We start from the raw sequence: 17680 nt of genomic DNA on the forward strand, positions 1-17680 counted from the left end.
TGCGACGGAGCCCGGCCGAACGGAGGGTGGGCGGCCGCTGGAGGGTTTGCCTGGGCTGCGCTGCGTCACCGTCGACGCGCGGGTCTGCTGCTCTCTCTCCCTCACTCTAATCTGTCGCAAGAACGCGGGGAGGCAGCGACACGGAGTCAGATTGGGGCGAGGGGGAGCCCGTGTGGGAGGAGGAGGCGGATCGGGGGCGAGGCGAGGCCGAGACGGGGGCTGGCGTGCGAGGGGGAGAGGGGCGATTTGGATTCGGATCGGGCCGTGGGGGGGGGGGGGGGGAGGGCGGGCAGGCGAGGGCCGCGTGGGAGTTGGGACAACGGTATAGGTGTCTATCGGGCCGGCCTGGCGTGGGGGAGATCATGGGTTCAAATCTACTTACCCTCAGATTTTTACTCAAGCGCAGCATTTCTATTTAAAAAAAGAAAAATGGTAAACGGGCCATGCCGGGCGGTTCCGGCTCGGCTCGAGCAGGGCTTTGGGCCGGGCTGGCCCGATTAAAATGGTGCCGGGCCGGGCGCAAACAGGCCAAGCCCGATAGCCACCTATGGATGACGGACGATTCCAATTTAATAGATAGTAATAGATACTATTATGATCAATCTTCTCAAGCGCAGCATTTCTATTTAAAAAAAGAAAAATGGTAAACGGGCCATGCCGGGCGGTTCCGGCTCGGCTCGAGCAGGGCTTTGGGCCGGGCTGGCCCGATTAAAATGGTGCCGGGCCGGGCGCAAACAGGCCAAGCCCGATAGCCACCTATGGATGACGGACGATTCCAATTTAATAGATAGTAATAGATACTATTATGATCAATCTTCGGACCCCTCCTTTCACGTGTCATATGTCGGAATTAATTACTGATCGATATCATTACTGCCTCTTCTGCATTAACATTATTATTTCTAAAAGATGTCCAGAATGACTGAAAACCTTCGCTAGTATGAATTACTACCAACATTACTAAATATAAGAAGTCTTAGATTTGTCTTAAGTCAAATATCATAAAATTTGATCAAGTTTATAGGAAAATGTATCAACCTTTAGAAGATCAAATAAGTGTAATTCCTCCGTCCAACAAAGGATGTCTCAACTTTGACCAAATTTAAATGCATTTATGTACTAAGGCATGTCTAGATACATCCAAATTTTGATAAACTTGAGACATCTTTTGTTGGACGGGGGAAGTACATGAAATATATATCACGGTAGATTTAATTAACTAATTTGGACTCTTAGATGTTGATAGGTTCTCTTATAAACTTGGATCAAAGTTTAAAAAAATTGATTTACGACAAAATTACGACTTCTTGCATTTAAGAATGAAGGCAGCATTATTCAGTTTACTTTGAATAGAGAAGATTCTTTATTTTTCTTTGAATAGAGAAAGGGATGAAGTAAACTGAATAATACTCCCTTGGGTAGATAATGGGCTCATGGGCAGAGGTCGAACCGTAGGTCCACTAGTCAAATCCATGGGCCAATAATGGCCTCATCACGAGAGCCCATGATCCATGAACATCCCGTTCCTCGCCTGGAATCTGGGGAGCAGCAGATCAGATCCCGATCCCCAGGTTCCACAACAGCTGACGTGGTGCTTCTCTTCTTCTTCCTCCTCCACTCGCCTCTCCCACCACCACCGCCCGGCCCCTCACCGCCGGCGACCGTCGCTCCCATCCCACCACCCTCCGCCGCCGCTCAGTGATGGCCCAATGAGGTGAGCCCCCCCGACTCATCATCCGGAATCCCCAATTCCTTCTCCTGTTCTATCTATCCACCAATCTCGCCGTTACCCCTTCTCGCGGCGCGATCGATCGAGCCAGGGATAGATTATCACGTGGCAAAAATCAAGGTAGGCGGGCCGCCCTACCGCGTCCTCCGCCCGTGGGTAGATAGATGCGGGGCGCGCCGTAGCGAGATTGATCTGTATCTCCTTGTCGTTGATCCCTGCAGGTGTCTGTGAACCGCGTTGATTTGGCTGACATCTGGTGGGGGTGTGAAATGGTGGATTTTTTACGGCGGCTCGCTGGTCTCCTACTCAAGTGCTGCGATCTCGACGTCCCGAATCGCCCCAAGGGCCTTGAGGATCCTGAGCGGCTGGCCAGGGAAACTGTTTGTATGTTCTGTTTGTTTCCCCTTTTGTATGCCTCCATTTGTGTCCCAGTATGATACGTATTCGGCTGCCTTTTATTCATTCAGAAGAAAAAAAACCTTGTTGTTATGCAGTTAGCGTAAATGAGATCGAGGCATTATATGAGCTGTTCAAGAAGATTAGCAGTGCTGTGGTTGACGATGGTGTGATTAATAAGGTCATTAGTTTTGGTTTTGTTCGGTGTGGATGGAAAGCGGTGGCTGACCACTTATACTCCATCGTGCGGAATCTCTAATAGAGGGTCCTTGATTGTTTTGTCTGCAGGAAGAATTCCAGCTGGCGCTGTTTAAGACCAACAGGAAAGACAGCATGTTTGCTGACCGGGTATGTATCTGGCTTCTGTTTAGTGGAGTTCCTGTTGTCACAAAAAGTACAATGTTGTTTCGTTCGTGGGTATTTGGTCTGTTCCTGTTTGTATGTTGTGTTCTTTTATGTTATGGGTCACCTTTTGCGTAACGTTTTTTGTACTTGAATACGCCATGGAGGCATCTTGGATGCAGTATGAACATTGGCAGTGATGTAATGCTACATGAAGTTAGCTAAAACACTACAAGCTTGTGGTTTTGAAGCTTCGGTCATGTGTCTGCTCAGGCACGTGTAACGTGTCTGTCGTCATACACCCCCACATGCCTCTAAATGGCGCAGAACCAGGATTTTGTCATGTCACGATGCACTGGCTGAGTATTGAGTAGCTTTCGAACAGCCTAAAACCAATACTGTTCTATCCTATAATAATGATGCAGCAAAAAAAAAAATGCAAACCAGTAAACAATGTAGCAGAATAGAGAAATACAAGTTGTGTATTTAAGTAATGAAAGTTTAGTCCATCTTAAGCTCTTATTTCTACATCAATAGTATGACAAAAACCAGAATACAGAAAGGCTAAATAACATAATAAATCAAAACAGGGCTATAGACTACTCTTGGAAAATAGGGTAATACCAATTTTAAGTTTGCAAGAGCATAACTTTCAACTAGCATAATATAGTAGGGGTGTTAGGTTCTATGTGAACTCATCCATTGAAATTGATGCAAAATTATTACCCCGTACTGTTGTTTCATATTATTACTTTCTGAACATGCACATGTAACACTTCTTTTCGATGATGTGATGCCAATACTTATGATGCTGTAATTTAATCTATTTAGGTGTTTGATTTGTTCGACACGAAGCACAATGGAATTCTTGAATTTGAAGAATTTGTGCGAGCTCTTTCTGTGTTCCATCCTAATGCACCAGTTGATGACAAAATTGATTGTAAGCCATCATGCTTGAGGTAGCAAACAGTTTTTTTTTGTCTTCAATGCTAGACACGGATCTTTGGTTGTTGCTGCTTACTAAATGTTTATGGAAAGTTAGCTGTTGACTTCATTGGCAAATACCTTAATGTTTACGTGGACATGATGTGCAGCTGGAACTGATATATGTTATTTCCACACAGGGCAACACACTAGTACCAATGGATATACTCAGCCCAGCATGTTAGGCGAACTGTCACTAAATTCCTAGTAATTGCAACTGGACATTTTTTCTTTTGATCTAGTTCTATGCATATAGTAGAGGTCACCCTGTAAGTGAGGGAGAGTGGTGTAGGCAGCATATATGGATTGCAGTCTTAGGCAGTCGATACACTGGAATTTAACACATCTATTAATAGTTAGACTGTATGCATTCAATCATCTTACTCTTTGGTTTCTGACATTTTTTTGACCGGTTGGTTTCTGGCATTTAAGCAATGGCCTTATGTTTTTGAGCGGTGTAAATAGCATTTCTTTCCTGTCAGAATTTATGCATATACTGAATCGGCCATTCTTTTAACGTTATGCCATATTTCAACAACCTGCAGTTGCTTTCAAACTGTATGATCTGAAACAGCAAGGATTCATTGAAAAGCAGGAGGTACCTTCGTTTTGCCTATTGTTGAACCACTCTATCTTCGATGCTATTTTGTTTAGTACATGATTCATTCATGTGTGGAAGGTTGCATCTTTATCCTATATGTGCTTCAATACCTAATATACTAGTCCAATCATTCATCCTGTCAAGTCACGTTCCTGTTGAAGTAAATTATTGTTGTGCGAATGAAAGTTAAGAATGGTGAGAAAGTTCTGCATGTCAGCATTAACTAAATTGAGTTAACCATGTTGAACACTCATGTGTAGAATTTGATGCCCTATTGCTATCTTTGTATGTTGATGCTATATTTTTTGTGCTTGGAAAAAGCATATCCAATAAAACATCAAGTGCAGCTATGAGAAAGTTACTGTCTACCTTCTTAATTATCAGGTGAAGCAAATGGTGGTTGCCACACTTGCTGAGTCAGGAATGAACCTTTCAGATGAGGTTATAGAAGGCATTATTGACAAGGTATACATAAGTACATGTGTCTGCACATGATGTCTGTCTGTCGAATTTATGCTTAGTTCCTTACTAGACAAACTTCTTTTTGTCTGTCCCTAGACATTTGAGGAAGCAGACACAAAGCATGATGGTAAAATTGATAGGGAGGAATGGCGCAATCTTGTCTTGAGGCACCCATCTTTATTGAAGAATATGACGCTCCCGTATCTAAGGTCAGTTGGCTACTTGGCTGGCTTGAGTCAACTTTTCTTCCTCTACATCTACTTTGGTTCCACATGATATATGTGAAGCTCTGAATGAATTTTCTAATCTTGGAGAACATAGGCCGTGTAATGTTGAACTACTATAACTTCATCGTTCAAAATGGGGATATTATATTAAGACTGCATGCCCATCATGATTGTAACTTGAACTAGGTCAAAATGCTGATGCAGTTGAAGTTTAAACATTTAAAGTAAAAAAAAGCACACATAGGTCTCTTTATTTTCTTTTTCCTATGAAAAATCATTAATTCATTATATGAAAATGTTGTTCAATTATTAAATGTTTTATCAACAGGGATATTACCACAACATTTCCAAGCTTTGTCTTCAACTCTCAGGTCGAGGATGCTTGAGATTCCAATTTCTAGGTTACCACTGAAGCTTGTGGAGAGCACAGACCAGGTCGTAGGTGCAATTTGTGTGTCTTATTTGTTTATTCTCTTTTAGCAACATCCTTCTTGTGCTTCGAACAACTCTTGTAATTGTCCGCTCCTTTAGCGATCTCCCCGCGAGGGTTTTCTTTTGTATATACCTGAGAGTATATTCTAGCATGAACTGTTCCTCGTTACGTATAAATGCTCTCCAGGTACTTAGCTGCCTGTATGAGTAGCAACTGAGAATTGGTATAGTAATATTGTACCGTTTTCTTCACCTTTTGGTTCTTGTGTTGCTGGAGACTCCGTTCTCTTTAAACCTACATGGTGATGCCTTGATTGTCTCGGTGGAAGTTTATTGCTTGGGCATTTACTTCCTTTGTCGGGCGCTAGTGTTGACATCCCTGCTCGTCCTAGCATGTGGCCTTGGCTGGTCATGGTATTAGCAGTCTCTGGCCCTTACAGTATTGTAGCATTCGCCTAGCATAAATGGTGAGTAACCAAAGATCTAGAGTTGAGCGCCGTTGTTGCCAGGGGAGGTGCAAAAAGTTACGCAGCAACACTAGAAGATGTCATATGAATTAGCCGGCTAGATTTTTCTAGTTAATGAGATGACCATGTTTCAGATAGAGATGAATCATATCGCGGGTATGGTAGGCACTGGGAACATCGACAAGAGGCAGTTCGTCAAGACAACTACAAGTAACTCTCTACGCAGATAGCCAGTCAAGAACGAGATGACGACATATCTTGTTTCTGCTTAGTTCATCCTTCGTCCCAGGTAGGTAGTTTTTTTTTTTTTTTAAAGGTAGGATCCTGAATTTATTCATTACTAGTAGCACAAAGTACAAGCACACCCACAAAGGATTTTGAAATACAAACTAGTCCTTGGACTTTGCAGAGAAGACCCTCAAAGGAGAAGAAGAAACGCAATTAGGTCCTCAACCCCAATCAACTTTCTCCTCGCCGTCGCCGGGGACGACACCACTTGGGACGACGAAGCCGTCGCAGCTAGCAGCTGCGACCACCAACCAGGGGATGAACTGCCTCCAAATCGGCACTCTGGCCAGGAGGAAAGGATGCGGTCGCCTTTCGACCAGAAGATGCAGAGGAACGGCGGGAGCCGGCAGCCGATTACAGCCGCCGAAGCTCCTCCACGGTGTCCCCCGCTGATGAGCTCGACCACAAGAGGGAATCTTCAGCCCGCTTCCAACCTCTCGCCGGAGAGCCACCACCACAATGACTCTAACCTCAAGTGGAGGAACCGAGGACTCCCTGCAAAGAAAGGATAGCGAGTTTATTCGGGAGGTTGCCGTCGTCCATCTCCGTAGCAGCCGACCTCCGGCCACCACAGGGACATCCGCCGCCAAACGCCGCCGACCGCTACTCGCACACGGCGCCAGACTACCTCCTAACGGCATATCGCCACACCCCGGCATTAAGCCGAACATCCCAGAGGGAAACCTAACTCCGACGGAACTCCGGACACCTACCCCATCCCCATCCCCACCGGCGAAGCCGGCGGCGAGGATCCGGGCTCAGGCCGAGCTCCAGACGAGATATAAGGTTTTTTCCTGCAGGAGGAGGGAGGGGAAAGGTTACAGTGCCCAGGAAATCGAGTGTCCCCCTTCCTCCTAAAGTAGCTAGAACCCCATCTAGTTTTCTTCATCAGCATTAGCGTCTAGCTCTGTTGGACGGATACATGTGGAGCTCAACATGCTTTGCACTGATGCAGTATAGGGTGCCAGTTTAGACCTTGCATCACTGCACGTCGTGCATGTTATCAGTTATGTTCATTAAAAGTAATAACTGAAAGTGGTGATTAAGCCCACGTGATTGCATACATGATACATCCCAAGATTCACCACAATTCCCATCGAATGGTTGCGATTTGTGGAACCCACTGGCCCCTGATATGCAGATCTGAAATTCTAGTACTCCCTGTTTCAAGTTTGTTAAAATTTAATTGTATCTAGACATGACTTAGTATATAGATGCATTCAAATTTAATCAAAATTGAGACATACTTTGTTGCACGGAGGAAGTACATAGTATATACTTCACAAAATGGACGATCTCTAATGCATATAAGCCACACTTATTACAAAATCAACTCTCTTTGGGGAACGTCGCGTACACAAATCTAATACTCCCTCCGTCCAACAAAGGATGTCTCAACTTTGATTAAATTTGAATACATCTATACACTAAAATCTTGTCTAGATACATCCAAATTTTAACAAACTTGAAACATTTTTTGTTGGACGAAGAGAGTACATACACTGTTTTTTCAAAAGGAAGAAGAATCCCTGGGCCGTGCAAACCTAATACATATTTACGTCATTTCCTTAGCTTCTCATGAAAATTGAAAGGATCGACCGGGCCTTTATAATAGTCTTCCTAGCAAGGTGATAAGTTCCAGGGAAGTGCAACCTCGCAGTACAGCATGGACCGATCTTTCACTGATATATAAATGGAAGTCAGCAGGTCGTAGTTGGGCGTATAATTCTTATAATTCTTACGGGTTGAGATAAGGAGGTTCTTAGAGATTTGCGCGCATTTCGTTTGTATGGTTCTAAGCATAGAAGGCATCGGGAGTACTATTTCTTGGCGAATGCTGTAAAGAAGTGCAGGGCGGGGAGAGCTGTCTCACTTCACCGCACCAAGGTGCTAAACCACTGGATATATATCTACGCTCTCAATCATTTGAAGGCAGTTTCACCCCCTTCCTCTGTGAGCGTAAACGACCGAAATGGCATATTTGATCTGAATTGTTTTCGTCCGATTTTGCCTATCTTTCTATGGCAGATCAATCCGCAAAAAAACTTTTTATACTATTTTTTTCTTTTTTTGTGGGTAAAAACTCTTTTTCAGGCTAGAGTTTGGAGGGAATAATATGTTTTCTGCCTTCTGTTGTGATGATATTGTTTCATATGGTCAATTGGTTTACCCGACAAGTCGTTTATCTTTTAGGCAAGAAAATGCAAGTGAGTGTTGAACTCTATCGCTCTTGAATATCGACTCTGCGATTGACTTATGTACATACCCAGCTTACCCATACAAAAGTTGTACTCCTATCGGAGGAAGTACTACTGTTTTATAAGTGGTGTCTAGACTCGTGCTATTTTCAGGGAGCGAGGAAAAGGTGTTTGATTTTGATTAAAAAAAGTATATGTTTTTTCAATTTCCTTCATTCTCCAAGAGTAGTGCCATGTGGCCCTAAAAAAAAAAGAAGAGTAGTGCCATGTGAAAAGTTGGTGCTTGTCATGAATTCTGAGCTGCGTTACATTAATCTTAGACCCTTCTTTATAGTGGGTCCGGTGGGCAACAAAGAGATAAAACAGAGAGCAGACCGAGGGATGAACTATGGTGAAGAACCAAAGATCTAGAGTTGGGCGTCGTTGTTGCAAGGGGAGGTGCAAATTTTTTTTACAGCGACACTAAAAGAACCAAAGATCTAGAGTATCATTCATAAGCCTAGCTACTAGAATTTCTAGTTCTAATGAAATGACCATGTTTCAGATACAGTTGCATCATCGTGGGCATGATAGGCACTGGGAACATCCACAAGAAACACTCGTTAGAAAATTGTAGCTAGCAACGTAGATGGCCAGTCAGCTCACTAAAGAACGAGATGACGGCATTCCTCGCTTCTACTGGATTCTTCTCTTGAAGTCCTCCCTAGATATCTGAAGAAGCAGATACATATCAAGAATGATGGCTATTTGTTCGTCAGCATTAACGCTAAGCTCTATGGGACAGATACATGTGAAGCTCAGCATATGCTACATTCTTAATTAGAAATGTTGGGCTGCATGATAGGACCGGTTATACTCTTCCTCAGCCACTGGATGCTACTTCCAGATTAGTGTGTCGAGTGAGATCCCAACAAAAACCCACTTGTAGGTTAATTTTAAAATCCGAATTGCTACCGCTCAGTCGCCTGAGAAATGCAACTTCTCAGTCGATGGAAGGAGATCGATACTAAATGGGAAAGACATGAAACATGATTTGGACAACATCAGCCATCTGGTTCACTGGCTGCACGGTAGAAATGTTTCCTCCTGGCACACAGGTCGTTTTTTCTATTTATTTTTCTTTTCTTTTCTTTTCTTTTTGTTTCTTAACGTAAAGTAGAATATAGGATAATCCTGCAGGTCGATTTATTTTTCTTTTTGTTTCTTAATGTAACTTGCGTCCCGATTTTCTTTTGGACAAGTTGCATATTTCGAAAATTTCAGTGCAATTTAAAAACTTTCACCCTCAATTTCTAGAATCACGCATAACTTCCACCTACAATTTTTAGAATCGTGAATAACTTTTCACCTGCAATTTTAGAAGTGCGCATAACTTTCACCCGCAATTTTGGAATCGGGAATTAAATTTCCCCTGCAATTTTTAGAATCGCGCATAAAGTTTTACCTGCAATTTTTAAAAACGCGCATAAAGTTTCACCTGCAATTTTTAAAATTTGATTGTTATTATTTTTGTTGACTTTTTCCTTTTTCCGTGGCGTTGGATGTGATGTGCAACTATGCTTTCGTTAGGATCGCCATTTTTCAAATTTCATGTTTCTAGCACTGTTTTAAATTTTTGTAGCAATACACACGAGAAACATATAATCGGGGACCGAATTTATGTTAATATAAGGACAAATGTTTTCCCTTTTAAAATTTTAGTTCAGATTTTTAACCAAAATTTGAACTATCAAATCCCTGACAAATTCGTAGTGGGACGTATATAAGCAGGATCCCGTTTACATCCCTACTCTCTGATACACATCAAACAAAGGGCCGGAGCCAGTGTTGTTTGCAATAATCCAGCATACATATATATAGGGAACCAACTTACACGTTGCATCACTGCATTTTTGTGTGTAAGAAGACTGTGCATTAAAAAAATGTAAGTTGGTAATTAAGCCCATGGATTGCACATACGACATATCCCAAGCTTCACTATCATTCCCATCTAACGAATTTGACATGTGGAACCACTGCGCTCCACGCTGCTAATATGCATCCCTCATTCCTTAATTTTGGCTGACTAGGTGTTGTGCCTTTTCAGTTCTCCTAGAACGCATGCCATGTAACTTTGAACTATTATCTGTGTTTTTGTCTTGTGCTTTCTCTGTACATATATAGGCTCTGCTTCTTCCTGTCTAATCAAATTTATGTTCTAACTATTAAATTTTTTAATCAGCAAATACATTACAAAAAATATTATCTCCGGGAGACCGCGACGGGCCGATGAAATGTCGTCCGTGATCGATCCTACTGAGTCCTACAATCGACAAGCGGAAAAGCATTTGGGCCAGCCCAATAGTTACAAGGCCTACTCTACTGTCCACAAAACACAGCCCCAACTACATAAACCCGCCTAGTACCTACTACCTACACATACATACCTGGGCCCCCTGGTTCCGTGGGCCTGTGGAGGCCGCCCGGCTCGCCCCCTCTCAGGCCCGGGCCTGTCCTCTTCCTGCAGCTAATAGTACAAATCTCCTTCACAGAAGCCGCTACGATATGCTTGGATGCAAAGGGCTAGGATGCAGGGTCTGCTAATTATCTTCTGTCGTTCATCTAACAGCTGGTATCCCTACTCGGTCACATTGGTTGACAGATTATAACCAACAAGGAGATGTTGTTAGCTTTCTCGATGCCTCCAATTCCTATACTAGCTAGCTAGGTGGTGGATGTGTATCTTCTAGACATGAAACCGCTAACATCTTCTAGACAGATTAATTTGCCAGTCATACTTGTGGTGGCTGTGCGTTCCCCTTGAAGACATCTTTCTATGGTGCACTCCCATGGTCTCGCTTTTATCAGCAGCAGAAATTCCTTGCAAAAATAGTTATTGGCGGAAGGTTGAGGCAATTGGCACCATAGTGTACCTTATTTGAACTGAAAATGAGACCTTGCCACTACTCACATGGCATTTCGCAGCTGCAGCAATATTGTATCGACCCTAGATCTACCTCTATGTAACAGGACAGTTTTCTGGACATGGTTGTGCCCACGAAGGTAATGTAAACATTAATAGTCTAAATGCTTCACTACAGATATATGGAAGACAAAATTCAACACTTGCTTGTATATAGGCAGTTGTGTTGCGCTTTTAGGAACGTTCTTATGCTTTCTATGAAGGCTTCTGCAAAACCCTCTACAGTTAATTCGGCCGATTTAGCTTTATTTAATTTAAAGATTTAAAGCAGGGCTGCAAACTCTTCTGTGTAAAAAAGAAAGTCATATAAACTATATATTCGGTCTTCACCGTGGAAATACGAACTTTTGAGCACACACTGGACTTTGCAAAGGTGGGTGCTCCTTTGATTTTATATATCAAAAATATTAATTGCTCTTTTTCGTCCATCCACCTTTACATGCTCGTCTATATATATGCAGACACGTATATACCTGCCTCATCCATTCTCACCTTAACCTTCTTTTGACTCTATTAAGTCTATAGTCCAGATTAATAGTGATGAAGTATAAATGAAATACTTATCCCCATCGTTGTTGACAGATCGTGATGCAGAGCTTTGAGAACAGAAGTCACCGGGAAAAGAAATTGGAGGGAAAAACAGATGTCTAGCTAGTCAGTATAAGCTATGTGGTCATTTTCATGACCTTCTGCGTTGAAGAGGAATGCATGAACACAAAAATCGGCACCTCTTTAACTTTATAGAATGCACCATCGCCTACCAATGTAGGCCACAAAACGAAACATCACCATTCTACCTGGCATTTCTCGCTTGCAGTCACGAAAGAACTAGAAAGGACGATATTTGAGTCTAGAGGTAACTCAAATGGTTTCACTGCTAGCAAGTTTTACACAGGCTCTTACAGTTCTTTGCTGTCAGGTTCCAAAACAGAGTACTCCCTCCGTCCAATAAAGGATGTCTCAACTTTGACTAAATTTGAATGCATCTATACCCTAAGTCATGTTTAGATACATCCAAATTTTGACAAACTCAAAACATCTTTTGTTGGACAGAGGTAGTACAATAAATTGTCCATTAGATTGTGGCCTATTTATGCTTTACAGCATCAAGAAATTCATCGAGGGCAATGGTGATTGGCAACAGGTTAGCCAAATGTTGACGAGCATTTAACAACTTCTGAACGAAGCACTCGTTGGAGCTTAATTGGTCGGTCCTTGTCTCCTGCACTGCGTCGAGTTAAGAACAGTTTAATTACCGGTTAGTTATTTAGCCAGTATGTCCAATGTATGAGTGACATTTCATAATTAGAGATGCAAGTGAGATCCCGTTTATCCCACTTAATTAAGTTGCTAGTTCAAATGTCATGTTCAAAATTTGACTTGAAAATTTAGAGGTAGTAGAAGCATCCATCCGCTTGCCCTTTCGTTTGCGGCAAGTAAAAATACGGCAAATACAAAATTTCATTCCCTAAAAAAAACAGAGTTAGTACTTGCTGAGTGGCAGCAGCTTGTTGATTGTTGATAGCCACCATGAATGCGTATCAACAGATAATATGGAAGTCACAGTAACTGCCTTGGTGCGTACTAGTTTACAATTACTTTCGTATGGACGTATCGCCACAGTGTTTGCCACGAAATAAAGAACTACAAGATGACTTCTACAAGGTTCTGGATGCTGGACCTCGTCCTGCACGAGATGAGTGCATTCTTCTTATGGAAAACCTTCCGATACCTTCCATTTCTATAGCAGCATCCTTTGCTAATGTGCAGTATCAGGCAACAACTTCGAGCTACTGCCCGTTTGGGCATGTCAATTGATCTATTTTTCCTAGTAATTTTAATGGCTTAATGCTAACCCTTGTTGTAAGACTAAGAGAGATTGTTCCACGGAAGAGTGGGGGTTGTGAGCTGAAAAAAATGGAAGGAGTGGAGTAGATATAGATACAGGGTCGCAAGTCGCAACTATGTTACAGATACCGGCCACGGTTGGTAAAGCACTAAAGATTGCACTTACTTGATCTTTTGATGTCTTCTGTAAAGCCTTATTTTTTTGCTAATCTGTTCTGGATAACTACTATCCCAATCATTTGAAAGTAATACCATACCCCTTTCCTCTGTGAGCTTGAACCGATTTTGATCTGATTTTGCCAATTTATTTACTTTGTGAATCGTTCACCAAAGGCTCCTCACTGTGCATATACATCTATGGTGGATCAATCTGCAAAAAAATCTTTATATTTCTTTCTTTTTGTGTGGGTACAAACTCTATATTTCAGGCTAGAGTTTGGATAATGTTATCTGCCTTCTGTTGTGATATTGTTCCCTACAGTCAATTGGTTTACCTGACAATTCTACGATTGAGATTGACTCGTGTACTCTACGGTTCATTTCTGCATGAATTGCCCCCTTCTCCGTCGATCCAGATCTCAAAGAGACCGCTCTTCCGACGCCGTAAACGGCGCCTCCGAGAGCTCTCTCTGCCCGTGTCGTGGTGGAGTCACGGCAGATGCCATAGGATGGGGCCGATGGACGAAGGAGGAACCGGAGGAGGGAGGACGTGAAGAAGAACACGCACGATTCAAACAAGAACACACAAATTTACCCAGGTTCGGAGCCCTCTTGTCGAGGTAAGACTCCTACTCCTGCTTTGCTGTATTAGCCGAGATACGCAAGGTCTACAATGGCGCTCCTTGAGCTATATTCTTGAAGAAGAAGAAGAAGAAGGGGAAATCCTAAAATGTCTAAGTGCTCGATCTCCTCTCCAGGGAGGTGTAGTGCTCTATTTATGGACCAGGCATGTCACACTGACATGTCACACTGACATGCGGGCCGAGTCTAACGTCACCTTCCTTCGCCCCCGCCGGGCACGCAGCTCGGTTCCCTCCAGGCAGTACCGCAGGGGACAAGACAACTTTACTTTTCCCTACCAGCCTGCAACGGGTACAGCTATCCTCTGCCGGCTTCTGTCATAGATTCTCTTTCGGTGCTTCTCTAGCGTGGTCACCTGACACCGGTACGCAAGCGCTGAATGCTTTTCTGAGATGATGATGGCGCTGCTTTACTTTGCACCGCATGGTCAGGATAAGACCGTTGAAGGATCTCGGCACCGCCGAGGTCAAGGGGCTCGTCCTTATCCTGCAAACCTACAAGATAAGAAAACTATGCCGGCATACGCCCGGGATGCTGGCTTAGCGTTAGTTTAACTTTATGATGCCGTCATACGTTGCTATGCTGGCTTTGTCTCCGTTATCTCGGCTAGAGTTGTGTCGCCATGACCCTACCCGGGGTCATCCCCCCGACACTAGTCCCCGAAGCTGTTGTGGTCCGGCATAGAAAGATGTCGGGCTGCGACAGTTTCCCATAGATAGACCACTAACACCTACTTGGGTCCAGCCGACAGGGATGCCGAGACAACCACAGGTCCTCCTAGCCAAGATCAATTCATTCCGGGACTCCGGGTTGGCGTTCTTATCCAGCCCTTAACCGAGATTCTTTCTTCTCCATGACCGACAATTAAAAACTTACTTCTGCCGACATAACCGCCACCAACGGGAGGATAAGGCTTGAGTTATTGCCACCGCGCTTTTTGAGGCGAGCGTGCTGTCGCGTCGGACAGTAAAGCCAACAGAGCCTTTAAGGATAGAACTTCGGTTCCCACGCGAACACTTATCCTCCGGATCTTGCGGGATTCTCGGCGGCACGCCGCGTAGTAACCGAGCGTGCACCTTGATGAGCATAACTGCCCAAATCGTGCGCAATCTTCCCGTTAGCCACTAAGGTGATGGCACGGGAAACGCGCACCCCATTACTTTGCCTCATATATAAAAGGAGGAGGAGGGCGTGGGCAGAAAACCCTTCGCACTCCTCGCTCTCTTCGCCCCTTCGTTCTCCTCCGCTCCTCACGCACTTCGCCGTCGTCAGATAACTCCGAGCATCCCCGCCACCGCGGTTTCTCGCCTCTGAGCTCGTAGCCGCCGGTTCGCTCGCAACCACCTAGGCCTCCGTCGCACTAGCTTGCTAGCTCAGGCCTCGCGCAGGCACTTCCCCACCGAAGCTCCAAACCCTAGATCTGTTTCCTTTCAATGGCGTCTTCTTCTTGCAACCCAGCCGTCGACCCTGCTACCCAGGCGAAGAGGACCAGCTCCGAGCGCGCCGCCTGGGAGGGCTCCGACGTGACCCCGACGGATATTGCGTGGCTCCGCCGCTCCCGGTGAATCCCGGAGGAGGTCGAGTGCCGCGTTCCCGGTGGAGAAATCGTGCCGACCCCCGAAACCGGTGAGTACGTCGTCTTCCTCTCACACTTCGAGCGCGGTTTTGCTCTCCCCGCTAGTGATTTCTTTAGGACTTTCCTAGATTTCTTTGGCCTCCAGCCGCACCATCTTCCGGCAAACGCCATTCTCGCCCTCTCAGCATTCGTCACCTGCTGTGAGGGTTATCTCGGCCTCTGGCCATCCATCGACCTGTGGTCCCGATACTTCATGTTCCGGCACAGGTTCTCCCCGACAGAGACAATCCCGGCGCTCCAAAGCCGATGACGCAGTGCAGTGCCGCCACCATCGTCCCTCGCCGCAACTCGGATTTTCCGAGGATCCAGGGTCTTGAGTCATGTAAGAAATGGCTCAAGACCGTTTTCTATATCAAGAACTCCGCCGCCACCGACTTCATCAACCTTCTGGGATTCGAGGTCAGCCCCCCAGAAGAGAAGAGGAACTGGTTCTTTGACCCGAAGGATTCTTTCCCGGAAGGTGCCGAGATCCATGCCAGGATCCTCGAGCTCAAGGAGAAGGGGATGTCGGCCGACAACCTGCTGGCAACCTTCGTATACCGGCGCCTATGCCCGCTCCAGCGCCGGATCCACAAGATGTGCTATTACGGTGGCCAATTTGATCCGGATATGGTGTCGACCATCAAGCTCTCCCATGCTGAGGTTCGGCGCCGGGTCAAGGCGATCGCCAAAACCAGCATGTCGGAGAAATGGGCGTGGGGTATGCCGGCATATGCCCGTGATCGTCGCGCTCCTCCGGTAAGCCTTAACTTTTACTCATTTCATGCTTGTATCCGACATACTGCTATGCCGGCACTTGTCCAATATAAGCTTATCTCAGTTCAACCCGACTCCTTTGTGCAGATGTTCTCTCTTTAGCGGAGAGAAGACGGGGGCTCTCCCGACAAGCGCTTCCCTGCCCCCCGCAGATCCGCTAACGCCGAGGATCCGGACTCGGAGGATTTCATGCCAATCCCCCATGCCGGTCCTCGCCGTACCGAAAGTAAGGACCTTTGACACTCTTCTGTAACTTCTTCAATATCTGTTAGTAAAATACTCATACTTGCTTTTTTCCGGACATAGCCGACTCGAGCGAGCATGCCGTGGAGGCACCGACTCGGGAGAAACGCGCCGCCGAGAAGGACCTTCCAGCGAATGTGAAGAGGAAGAGGGCTGCGGCTCGTGGCCCCAAGCCCAAGCCCTTGGTCGTCGGGTAAGGCCAATCTCACCTCGATCGCTTATGTCGGTCTTCTTCTTTCGTTATCAAGCAAATAGCTAAGTTTTACTTCTGCAGGGAGGCTTTGACGGCCACACAATCTCAGACGTGTATCGCGTCTGAGATCCTGATGGCTCGTTCTTCCCGTGTCGAGGCCTAAAACCCGGCTACGGGCGGGACCGAGACAGCCAGGGGTCCGACATCCCCCGCCCGGGATGTCAGCTCAAGTGCCGACGCCACGGTCGTCGGCCAGACCGAGATTCCTTCGGTCAGGGTCTCGGCGATCGAGGCTGCAACCGAGGTAGCCCCTTCCTCTGCCGTAGCTGAGACAACAACGGAGCCGCCGGCCTCCGAGATGCCGCAAGAGCCGGCGACGGGTCCCCAGGACCCCCAAGAGCCGCAGCCGACTCCACCGCCGCCTTCGTCTACGTCGTGGTCGGAGGACGCCCAAGTTGCTGCCGCACAAGCTAAGAAAGCCAAGGGCCCTGCTGCTGCAACAAAGTCGGCAGCCCCAGGCTCCGCTGGCTCGCGGCCTTCCGGCAGGCCGCAGGAGGTTCCCCATCGGACAACCAGTGGGCACAGCTGGGGGTCATTGGGCCAGTCCATCATGGACTGGAACAATGCTGATCACTATGAAGTGACCTCCAGCAGCGTGCAGTCGGCGCGGCAGAGCCCCTTGGTGGGGCCACCGTCGGCAGCGACTCCGAAGTCGATCTCGACCCGGATGTACCAAGCCAGGGTGGCTTTGTTCGAGGCCGGCCGAGCCACCGAGGTATGAACAATCCTTCAGAAAACTTTAACTTCTAAATTTAGCATCGTATCCATATTCCTAGTCCCCGAGGTTTAGGGCGAGTAGAAAATAGTTGGCCTGAAGCTTAGAATACTTCAAACAGTTATTCCCGAGATTCAGGTGTGGTTTAGAATAGTCGGCATTAAGCTTAGAATACTTCAAACCCTTATTCCCCGAGATTCAGGTCGGATTTAGAATAGTCGGCCTGAAGCTTAGAATACTTCAAACACTTATTCCCCGAAATTCGGGCCGGGTTTAGAATAGTCGGCCCGAAGCTTAGAATACTTCGAACACTTATTCCCCGAGATTCAGGTCGGGTTTT

General features: G+C 45.7%; 1 protein-coding gene across 2 annotated transcripts; it reads left to right on the forward strand.

Annotated features, from left to right (window-relative positions):
* The first annotated feature begins 1538 nt into the window (after positions 1-1538).
* LOC100837022 (calcineurin B-like protein 6) lies at positions 1539-5427 on the forward strand. Of its 2 annotated transcripts, none has more exons than XM_003578829.3 (9): positions 1539-1714; positions 1951-2113; positions 2224-2306; positions 2414-2473; positions 3299-3407; positions 3997-4049; positions 4437-4517; positions 4611-4723; positions 5070-5427. In XM_003578829.3, the coding sequence occupies exons 2-9, from the start codon at positions 1999-2001 to the stop codon at positions 5125-5127; spliced, it is 672 nt and encodes a 223-aa protein (XP_003578877.1). In that variant the 5' UTR covers positions 1539-1714; positions 1951-1998; the 3' UTR covers positions 5128-5427. The 2 variants fall into 2 exon arrangements, with proteins under 2 accessions (XP_003578877.1, XP_010238689.1); XM_010240387.3 differs by having other exon boundaries at positions 1714-1849.
* The last annotated feature ends 12253 nt before the right edge of the window (positions 5428-17680 follow it).

This window comes from Brachypodium distachyon, chromosome 4 (genome assembly GCF_000005505.3).
Source record: "Brachypodium distachyon strain Bd21 chromosome 4, Brachypodium_distachyon_v3.0, whole genome shotgun sequence".
NCBI lineage: Eukaryota > Viridiplantae > Streptophyta > Magnoliopsida > Poales > Poaceae > Brachypodium > Brachypodium distachyon.